This window comes from Plectropomus leopardus, chromosome 7 (assembly GCF_026936395.1).
Source record: "Plectropomus leopardus strain MGB_pleo_1.0 chromosome 7, ASM2693639v1, whole genome shotgun sequence".
NCBI lineage: Eukaryota > Metazoa > Chordata > Actinopteri > Perciformes > Serranidae > Plectropomus > Plectropomus leopardus.
The window spans coordinates 14,212,011-14,223,560 of NC_142182.1; the positions used below are offsets into that span (position 1 = coordinate 14,212,011).

Genomic DNA, 11,550 nt, shown 5'->3' on the forward strand with positions numbered 1-11,550 from the left:
CCTTGTTTAAATCTATCCTTTACATTTCATCAACTTTACAGCTCTGTGGCTAAACACAAGGTAGCATTTATGAAAAATTCAGTGTTTCAACCTGAGAAATACAAACATGAGGTATTAGTCACAATTAAGTTCCCTTAATTTTTCATCCACCTATCAGAAAACCGACAACTCAGTGGCATTAGAAGTATAATATCAGTATATAGCAACACCTACAATTAAATTGTTACTTGTGTTAATTGCTTAATTACTCATGTTAAAGGACTATGAGTTAGAAGCTTAGTGGATGCATTTGTGTTGGTGAGTCCCACCGTGTATGGGAATGCTTACAATATATTCTACTGAAGATCCTTTTAAAAAAAATAAGAAAAGTAACGATAACAATATGGCAAAATACAGGTCATTCAATCACATCTCCAAGCATGGTGTGAGTGGGTAAATAAGGGGAATGCCCTTTGATGGCATCTAAGCAGCCACTCTGTTCTTAAGGGTATGGAACAGTCACATTAATCATTACTGACTCCTGATCAGGCGGCCAAACATTGGCCGGTTCTGGTGTCAGTCTGGGTGTGAGCTCCCTCTGCAGGGCTGCTGTATGTGGTGCGGGTGATGTTTCTGTAGAGCTGCCCTGGCTGTGTGAGGACGAGTAATAGCTGGTTTGCCCAGGAGTTTGGACATCTGACAGGATTGAGGAGGTTTTCTGCCGGACTGTATATTTGATAAGTCCATCTCTGCACTAAAAAAAAACAAAAACAAAAAAACTTGCTTTAGCACCATCGGATATGGAAGTTTAACTGAAACTGTTACAAAGTGATAATTAATAAGTAGTCACAATCAACTGAGGAATTTAATACCGAAATGATCACATCATGCATTTGAAAAAAAAGTATTTTTCAAAAATAAGTGATGCAGGAGCTAGTAACAGTGAAATCTATTGTATTTTTTATATGGTATGAATACATACAGATTGGTGTTTAAATGTAGCTTTAATAATGCCATACCATGAATCCATGAGCCCTTCACCCTGGGCACTTGTTGGAGGTGGGCGGGGTATGTGTGCAGGCATGGGTAACAGAGGCCCATCAGACCTGGTTAACTGCTGGACCCTCTCGACTGTCCGTTCAGTGGTTATACCGGTCACAGGGGAGTGACCTACTCTGCTGAAATCAGGTACTTGTTCTGAGTTGGTCTGGCTGAGTCGAAACCTACGTGTACGCATCCCTTGTGGCTTGCGATTACCAGTAACTGTTGCAGCACTGAGAGGGGGAGAAGGGGACAGGGTGGTGTCTAAGGACAGGGACAGTGGAGCCAAGACAGGGGAAAAGGCCTCTCTGTGATGCAGGTCTGAAAAAAAAATCATAAGAAAATGTTTAGCAGCAGCCACTACTGTTGGTAATCTACCAGTATATCATTACTTATATCTTTAATTTCAACTCACATTATTGTGAATGATGATCATTATCATTGTTAAATTATCTAGTCTATTTATAAGCAGTAATGATAACAATAATAATAATAATAAGAATTCAATTTAATTTATACAGAAACAGCAGGCCTAGTTTTTGTTAGCAACCTGGCCTCTGCATTTTGTGTTATTTGAAGTCGAACTACAGAGGACTGTGCAATACAAGTGACGAGGACGCTGAAAAAGACTAAGCAAAAGATTAAAGTATTAAGTAGAAACTCCAGTTTTTTTGCAGATAGTATTGGTTTGATTTTTGCAATATTTCTTAAGTGGTAAAAACATGACTGAATGAATTTAGTAATCTGAGATTTGACACTGAAATGTTGGTTAAACAGGAACAGATTTTTAGAAACAGCCTAATATTGCTTGTAAGGGGGGCAATATACTGACTGACCTACAGTAAAGCAATCAGGGCCCATCATATGGACCTCGGTTTTGTCAGAACTAAGATGAAAAAAATTTAGACATCCCATTTGTAACAGAAGCAATGCAGTCATGGCAGGTGGTAAGGTTGATGATATTGTTAGATTTAACTGAGAAGTAAAGGTGTGTGTCATCAGCATAGCAATGATAAGATATATCAAAAAGTCTGTTCATTCCGTAGTGACATGGTGGTGTAATGGTTAGCACTGTTGCCTCACAGCAAGAGGGACCCAGGTTATGGCAAGGTTTGGACCTTGGACAGGGGGGCCCTTCTGTGTGGACTTTGTATTTTCTCTCCGTGTCAGCATGGGTTTTCTCAGTGTTTCTCAGTGGCTTCGTCCCACAGTCTAAAGACATGCAGGTCAGGTTAATTGGTGACTCTAAATTGTCCGTAGGTGTGAATGTGAGCATGAATGGTTTTCTGTCTCTATGTGTCAGCCCTGCAATAGTCTGGTGACTTTCCAGGGTGCACCCCGCGTCTTCCCAAATGACAGCTTGGATAGGCTCCAGCCCCCCACAAACCTTACAAGGACACGCAGTTACAGACAATGAATGATCATTCAGTGAGTTTTCACCTGGGGAGAGAGACTGGAAAGAGGAATCTGGTGAAGAGGTATCTAAGCTGTCACCATGCTTATCCTCTTCATGCTCCTCATCACTAATGTCATTCCTAATACTGCCAAAGCATTCCTCTTCATCATCACCTTCCCCCTCTTCTTCTTCACTATGCTGAATAGTCAGGACCTGCGGCAGTCTTTCTGCCTCTATGGCCTGAAGTCGCCTGAAAAATAATGTAGAGTTTATTAGTGATCACCCTAATGTAAAAAAAAGTGTGTTTTAGTGTGTTTCCAGCTTAAGAAAAAAGGCAGTGAGGTTGATAAGTAGGTAGTACCTGCTGTGCTGCTCCCTCCAAGCTCGAAGCTCAGCAAACACATCAACGCGTTCTCTAACATCAAGCTCCTCAAGGTCGTACGTGTGTTCTGGCACATGGATGGGCAGGTCACGGGGCATGAAAGTAGACCTGGTGGGTGCTGTCTATGAGACCGAAGAGAGGGAGAATGAGCATGAGGGATAGGAGAGGAGAGGAGGCTCGGAAACATAACAGAATAGAGGTGAGTGAATAGAGTAGAGCTGAGTACATTAATTATGTATAGAGTAATGGTCAGACAGAGAGGAAGAGCAAACACAAGAGGGGCAGACAGAACAGGAGGGGAAGGTAAGAGGAAAGCAGAGAGTGACCGCAGCAGTGGGTATGTGCCAGTATGACAGATAACACGGCGCTGGCAATTGGAGTCCCATCTGTCAAGTCGCTCTTACACCGTTGCACCCTTGACACATCTCCATCCTCCTGTGTCCTCCTCCCACTGCTGTGCCTGTCCTCTCAGGTTTCTGTTCTGCTGCTGATAATTAACCCCTTCTGTTTATACTGACATGACATTTAAGATATGAGCTGGTGGTGTCAGACAGCCATAATGGCATGCCAAATCCCATAAAGCTTGCTGTTCCTCTCAGTTGACACTAAATGCTGTATTGTATGGAAAAGAGCATGCAAGAAATGATAGAACTGTGTGGATTCATTAGATATCTCATTAACAGATAACTGTGTTTTCAGGAGCAGATGTGTTTTTGTGGGGGGGGGGGGTTAAACACAAGATGGCTTTTTTTTTTCACACAAAAAACCTACCCTTAATTTTTCTCGCTTTGCTCGAATCGCCTGGACTAGGTTTCCACAGAACAGGATCTTGCCAGCTCCTTCACACAGCAATGGATAAAAGAAGGATTTCAGTGAATCAAACCATTTTCTGACACAAAAAAGTCCTCTTGGTGGTGCTGTTGAGTAAAGATTCCTGTTGACAAACTTTCTTACTGGGTGATGCTTATGGGAAGAAAAAATAACTTGCACTAAAATTTAATAAAATAATGTTTCTTGATGAGTCAAAAACAGCCACAGATGTGCCTAACCATGCGTCAAGGTGCTGGTTTCTGCTTCCACTGTCGCCATATCTGAGTCTGCAGAACCAGGTCTGGATCCAGGAGGGGAGAGAACTCCATGCCCAGTTGCTGACATGGGTCTGGAGCCAGTGTGGGGTCTGGAGCCTGCTGACGAGAGGGGCCAGACGCAGGAGAGGCTGGAAGCAGGGCGCCTGGCTGAGCTGGGTCTGCTGTAAGGACATGCACTGTCTGCTGTTTCCTCTTTAAAGACAAAGGTGAGCAGCCCATTAAATACGCAGCTGAAATTAACTGGTCCACACTGAATCACTCAAAACAACATACACACACAAACACACACACACACACACACACACACACACACACACACACACACACACACACACACCATCTTCAGCAGCTGCCGGAGAGGAGATGTTGTCTCTGATGGAGTTTCGAAGAATGACCCAGTCCTCTCCCATGGTGCTGCTGAAGCTCAGCCTGTCCTCCTCCACCCTTAGATCATCTAGGTAACACAGCTGAGGGACCAACTCCCTCACTGCAGTCCGATAACTATAGTCTGCTGTCTGCATAGAAGGGAGGAGGCATAGGACAGAGGACAGACAGGTGTTTGAAGAAGCATATAAAGGTGACAAAAGTGACTATATCAAGATGGATGGGGTGTGATATTAGTAAAAAACTGACTTAAATGTATACAAAGTTCTGTGTAACACCTTTGAAGTCAACACAAGCCGGTGAAGTAGTCTGTTTTAGATTAGGGGTCAACAGATTATCGGCCTGGCCGATTATCGAGGCCGATATCTGGCATTTTGCTGAATACCTGTATCATCTTTTTATTTAAATAATCGCCAACAAAAAAATTGATTAAAAAAGTGCAAAGAAAGTGTCAGCATGGGAGGAACTTGTAAAACTGCAGGGAGCTATTTTTATTAAAATTTTCACTGAACTTAAAAGTTACTTGCTGTATATGCTGTTGGAAATCTCAGTTTTGATTGCACATTTGTGAATCATCCACGTTTTAAAATTTTATAACATCTTTGCGGCAACATTTATATTTGAAGCATTGTCAACTGTTATGGCTGCATATGAGTCTGGACGACATGAATGTAAACTATATCTGCAAAGTGATTGGTTTGCGGAGGCATATAACATGAGGCAGATCTAGTTTTAGGATTGTCTTCGGTATGAAAAACATCACTGATGCATGTGTCTGTGGCCGTGCATTGGTTTTAGTTGCATGTGACAATGAAGCAAAAGACTAATTTCATAAAAAGACTGTTCAGATTTGTGCTTGACATAAACAGATCTACTTAGTGATGTTTGGTGATTTGTGATAAATTATATATATTAGGCACAGTTACACTTGTAATCTCAATTATAATCCAACATACAGTTGCATCAGCATGCTGTACTTTCACTACACTAAGTAATGTATAATTAGATATTATGGCCTACATGAGGCCTAACAGATGATAAAGACTCAGGATATATTGTGAAGGAGACTCTGAGGTAATCATTTGGATGCACAGAAAAGCAAATCAGTGATACACTAGCAGACACTAACAAACAGTTAGTAGTATCGCATTAATGTAATGCATATTAACTAGCAATCATTATATCTTTTAGCACTCCTTTTGACCATTATGGCACCTAAATCAAAGAGACAGAGAGAGAGAGAGAGAGAGAGAGAGAGAGAGAGGGAGAGAGAGGGCCAGTCCAGTAAATCACAGGGCTACCAAGCAATCAAATTAGGGCCCGGCAGCCCCGCCATTCACCAAGCCACACAGATGCAGTGAATGAAAAAGAGAGTGAAGGGCTGGCATGGGGGAAATGACAGAGAAAAGAGGAGGAGAATGAGGGCTGGGTGAGAGGAAGTGAGCGGATGTGTGTGTTTGATGGAAAGAGAGGAGAGCGAGAGGAGTGATAGTTTGGCAAGAGAGTAAACCCAAGAACCCCTCAGTTACTACAAAGCGCAGGCCTAATGCATATTCAGCTCAGCATCTCCCCTCATTGCCCTAGTTTCCTAATTAATGCTCTGCTGGTGGGTGTAAATAAACACATTCACAGTGGCCCAAAAAACTCACAGCACACTGTGTCTCGAATCAGCACAAGGTGGAAATGCAGCATCTGCCCTGCATATTGAGCTACAATCAATATCACTGAATAGGTCCATGGTGAGAGGATTTATGCACCAAATAAAAACGCATTGGCCAGTTTTCAAAGAGATCAAATAGCTGTGTAATGTAGCAATAAAACATTCTGACTGTGTCATGGTGACTCATGATGACTTATGTTTGATTATTTAGATGCTCTGCTCTCCCAGAGTGTGTCCTGGTGCGCATAAGACCCAGATACAGAGCGGTGAGATCACACAGATGCTTTCATGTCTCAGTGCATGCTAATTATATTTCGGTCATTATCTGACAAAGGCATGATGGCTGACAAGCTGTTAGCACAGGAAAGACAGCAAACTAAGTAATACCTACATCAGAACCAGACGTTGCATTTACAAGTTGCCTTCTACGGCATCAGCTGAATATTTTCTTTTGAGGAACTCTACTCTGCTCCTTGCTAAAGCTTTTATTCAGCTTTGACGTTTCTTTTTAAATATATATTTTTGCCACAGATTGCTGTGATTCTGACCATTGTGCCACTTGGTATTAGCTACTTTCATGTGGTAATGATCCAGGATTCTAAGTGTATTCTGGGCCCAGTTACTCAGCATAAATCAAATTGGATTTTGGCTGTTGAGTCAAACCAAATCTTGAAAATCACTTGCTCAAAGAAAGAAAAAGAAATTCTGGGATAAGATCTGATGATATAATCAAGTTTTGAAGTCTGATCTGTATCAAACCTTTTTGTATATGTTGTTCAAACATTTTAGTGGGATTGGGATACATTTAAACCAGAAAATCAATTTATCACATATATATTTGTGTGTGTGTGTGTGTGTGTGTGTGTGTGTGTGTGTGTGTGTGTGTGTGTGGATAAAGTGGATTTAAGACTTATTACGCCTTATTGTAAAATAAAACAATAAAATAATCTCCCAAATAGCTGTCAATATCAAACAAATCACTTAATTTTCACTTACATTAGTCACTTTACATTATTTAACACCAGCCGCATGTCACAGACACATGCAGAGAAAACATGATAACACACACCTTCATCAAATATTGTCTTGGCATTATCACCAATGCATTATAATGCTTGGATGGTGACACGATTGATGAAAAGAAATAATTGTTGGTCTTAAATACAGATTAGGCAGATGCATGAATTTTGTAGCTAATTTGTCTCCCCCTGATGTCTCAAGTTCCAATTCACTCAAATATCTGTGTCTGTTGAATCACAAAGGACAAACAATGAGCCTGAAAAGGACAGGGAGATACAGGTTTGGTGAAGTTAAAGCCAGCATCTGGGCTTCAACCTGATCTAGGCCACTTTATTCAAGTGCTATCTCTCTTCACAGGAGGCATCAAACGTAATAATATTTAGTTTTGTGGTATAGTTAACATTAGCAGAATATAACCTACCTGGGAGGCAGTGGGGTTTGGGCGCACACACACAGGGTTTCCCTCCAGAGTGAGTGTCTGGAGTTTACCACACAGCCCCAGATACTGGACCTGGACTAGGTCATCCACATCATTCCCCTCCAGATCTAACAGCTGCAGGTTCTCCAGCATGCCAACCTGACTCAGGTCTGACACATTGTTATAGGCCACGTAAAACTCCTGAAACAGAGAGGATTTAAAGAAAGCATAGTAGAGATGAATGATAATTATTTAGGTGCAGACTAAGCCAATGATACAGAAATACTGCGGATACAGAGGGGGAGTATGTTAGACACAGGTGGAGAGCTGGAAAGATAGATGTGGTATTTTCTCAGATTGCTAATAAAATTTTACATCATTATTCAGGACTTTTTAATATCTGCTGTATATATATGGAAATACCATCCATTACCACCATTACTGTTTCTTTCACTGATAGAAATGTGATACCAGTGCAACACAACAAATCCAAATTAATTTGAAGTTAAGAAACAAATTTAAGAACAAATTGAAGTAACTTTATAATGTTTTATTTTTGTGTTTTGATCCATGTACACATTCTAAAGTTAGAAAGTAGGAAGTTAGGGAAAGCATGGCTCTTATTTTTATAGTTTGCCCCAACACAGAGTGATTTGTAGCCTACAAACTCTACCTTAAGGGAGAAGAAAGTAGAAATGCCATCTAGGTCTTGTAGGGAGCAGCGAGACATCCACAGCACCTGCAGGTGGGAGAGGGTGGTTCCCAGGTCTCTGAAGACACACAATATCCCAAACTTGATTTAGAGGCAACGAGAAGGGAGTTACTCAGTGCTGTGAATCATGGGAAAGGCCATCCAGTCCCTTGGCCACTTTTCTCTCCCCCAATATGCAGGCCTCTCCTCTGCCTCCCACTTGTCTCTCCAGCACACCCCTTCTCTGACCCTTCCAGCAGAGTCTCCGGCAGTGTATCTACAACCTCCGTAACACCCTCTCCACTACAGCTCCCACAGCCCAGAGCAGGAAATGCTATCAGAGGCAGTGCACGTCCGGCTGGCTCTGCTCTGCTCCTCTCAGGGTGGAGCAGACAGCTCCCTATCTTTCTGTTTGTACTCTCATATCCCTCAGCGGTCTCTCGGGTAACAATTCTCCACCTGTTCTGTTATAAGGACAATTTAAAGTGCGTGTGTGTGTGTGTGTGTGTGTGTGTGTGTGTGTGTGTGTGTGTGTGTGTGTGTGTGTGTGTGTCATCCCTGAGGTTTATTGCTTGTCTTCCAGCTGATTTTGATGACACAGCTGTGGCTGCAATCAAAGTGGTAGGACAATCCAGAAGAAACTGTGCATATTTCCTGTCTTTTTTTTTTCCAGGACTATCCGCGTGAAAACCTGACCTATTGTGAGACAGGTGGGTGAACCTGTTCTCCACGTGTATCTACAGTATCTCTAACTCTGTACTGAACACCACATCTGTTGGTGTCTGGTTTACAAGCAGTAACATGCATCTTTCATACACAAACACTGTATTACAAAAAACCTTGGCAGAATCAGAGCAGAACCGTAAACCTGCACTGCAACAATGCTACTTTTTTCTAATCAGGTACCATCCCCATGACTTCTGACCTGCTATTCTGCTTCACAGCACTCTTTTTATGGTCTCCAAGGCCTTTCGCTAGAGAGTGTTTTCTAGCACGCATGTAACCAGTGTGAAGCACGTCAGTAATTCCCATGTGTCCATCACAGCTCTGAGTCAAATTACAAATCTTTTTTAATGGAAAGATCTGAACCTGCTTGCTTTATTTTGAAACATCAGCTAAATATGAAAAAGGTCATATTGCTTCTTGAGAATCTCTTGTATTCCATGATATGTTTTCAACATAATTTGAGTGTAAATGTGTGTCTTTTCCAAGGCTTTCAAGAATTCAAAGCAGGAAAAAAACAAGATCATAGTAGCTGTGTTGCGTAACTTACCTCACTGACATAATCATGCTGTTGTTCATTTTGAGCTGCACCAGCTTGGGCAAGTAGGCACCTGCAAGAAGATAAGATAAACAAATTCTCTTATGATTTCTCTCACTTTCATGTAACAGCTGGTTGATTATTTATTGGGTTTTAACAAGTCTACTGGTTCAGCGTTCTACATCAATTAAATTAAAAAAGAAGAGCACCTACAGTACAGACTGTCATGCCTGCAATTGTGCAATCTTGGATTTTCTGAGGACAAAGATGAGCATTATGGTGATGTTCCTCCAACATTAGCAGCTCAGTCATCCTACACTGAGGTTGGCACACCTGAGTGGAAATCTAGCACAGATACGCTCTGTGCGTCATAGCAATGTCTGTATTTGTCTCGTATCTAGTTCTGGCTCATGATTGTCCATGTGATCATTATGATCATTTGTTATGAATCATCATTGGACGCCGAGTAAAAATCTTTATGTCAGTCTCTTAGTTTTTAGAATCTGAATTTAAATGTAATAGGTGTAGCAATGTTTGCATAAAAAGCACTTGTTACAAACTATAAAACTAATACAAACAAAAAACAGTGAGCCGCACACATACAACAGCGTACCTGTGCAATATGCTTTACAGTAAGCTATGACTTAGATTTGTAAGTGCCTTGATGAGCTGTATATCTTACCAAAGTTACATAGTGTGTTTTCTTGTGTGTTTACACAGATCTCCAGCGAGGTCACATGAGAGAGGTCCTGAGTTCCACACAGCAACTCCTGTGAGGAAAAGAAATGACCAGTACACTCGCTGACTGGTGCTGGTATACTGAACTGGATTTTGTCTTTACTCAACATAGTTCCACCATTCTATATCTACATTAAACATGCACCTATGCCTTTGATGTAATACATTATGTGAAGCCTGTGATGTGAAATATCTCTGTCTGCCCACCTGACCTTGAAATAGCAATGTGCAGTGTGTGCTGCCTTTTTCTGTACTAACTGTTCATAATAACTTTTCAACTTTTCAGGAGGGGGATAACAGACTTTTTTCATTGCAATACACATATTACAATAGAGGAACGATGCATACAGTAGATTTCAGTCTCCACAGACATCTTGGAACTCAGTTACATAAATATCCCATGTATAAAATGACATATATCTGATAACATTATGCCCATTATAGACTAAACCACATGAATCAGACAAAGACTAGGTGTATCATTGGGATGTACACGTACTGTGTGTTTGGGCACTTATGCAGACTTACCAGCTTCTCTGGAGAGAGGTAAAACTCCACTACTGTCTCAGAGTCTTCACATGATTTTGTGGCAGGAGTTGGGTTGATGTGGCCTGATTCACTCAGGGAAGTCACTAGGACCCGTGCTGTGCCAGGCCGGACCTCCTGGGGCACAGACCCATGACAGCAACTCATCTCTCAAGGCTACCTGAAATTAACAATGTGAAAGTGTCTTACAAACATGTTTGAATGGCTTTCAGACAAAGAGGAAATCTGTCTATGTATATATCTTTCCAATCTCACTAGCGTTAACGTGGCTAACAAACTAGCTTTAACTGCTAATGTTAGCTAAATGTTGACATAATGCGGGAGGCAAATTAATTAATATTCCACTTTAAGCTTCCAACGACATGTACTTTTGACGGAATATTGTGTATTTGTTTGTAATAAACAATATATTTACCTGTTGCAGGAAATTGCAGACTAAAAAGATCTAACGTTCAACATGTTAAAGAACACTTTGCTTTCAAGCAAAAGTTTACTTAACAACCAAAGACCACTTCCTGGATACGAGACCCGTGGCACTCTGGGATATGTAGTGCACGGTTAACAATTGGCGCTTTAGTGGATCCTTTTAGGTTAATAATCACTTAATTGTTATCCTATGTTGCTATTATAATCAGAGATTAATTTGTAAGCCTCTGTTTTTAGTACAATTACCTTAACCCACCTACTACGGTGGTCTGGTGCTGCATTCAAATGTTCCTCGTAAATTCTGGCTTTGAAATGTGAGCTTTAAAATGAATGTGGTCGTAGTTCAAATATTAAAATGTATATGTTACAAGAAAACTCTTTTTCTTGATGGCCGTGTTTATCCAAATTAAAGACCGTGTTGCACAGAGCTACTTTTTGATGCGGTGTCAGAGTGTAGATGTGATCAAATAGAAAACAATATGTAAAAATGGAAAGATCACAGAATCTGATTTATTATTTA

General features: G+C 41.1%; 1 protein-coding gene across 1 annotated transcript; it reads right to left on the reverse strand.

Annotated features, from left to right (window-relative positions):
• On the reverse strand, positions 1–11,366 carry lrrc56 (leucine rich repeat containing 56). Its single transcript, XM_042496565.2, has 13 exons — positions 11,020–11,366; positions 10,587–10,764; positions 10,003–10,090; positions 9,333–9,393; positions 8,042–8,138; positions 7,372–7,569; positions 4,224–4,401; positions 3,848–4,078; positions 3,570–3,637; positions 2,778–2,920; positions 2,461–2,666; positions 999–1,341; positions 1–733 (listed from the first exon to the last, which is right to left on the reverse strand). The coding sequence occupies exons 2-13, from the start codon at positions 10,749–10,751 to the stop codon at positions 556–558; spliced, it is 1,956 nt and encodes a 651-aa protein (XP_042352499.2). The 5' UTR covers positions 10,752–10,764; positions 11,020–11,366; the 3' UTR covers positions 1–555.
• Positions 11,367–11,550: the final 184 nt, after the last annotated feature.

Coding starts and splice junctions, on each gene's coding strand:
- lrrc56 (XM_042496565.2), bottom strand. CDS start 10,751: ATGAGTTGCTGTCATGGGTCTGTGCCCCAGGAGGTCCGGCCTGGCACA. Junction 10,091..10,586: donor ACCTCTCTCCAGAGAAGCTG/GTAAGTCTGCAT, acceptor TTTTCCTCACAG/GAGTTGCTGTGTGGAACTCA. Junction 1,342..2,460: donor TTTCCAGTCTCTCTCCCCAG/GTGAAAACTCAC, acceptor TTTTTTTTTCAG/ACCTGCATCACAGAGAGGCC.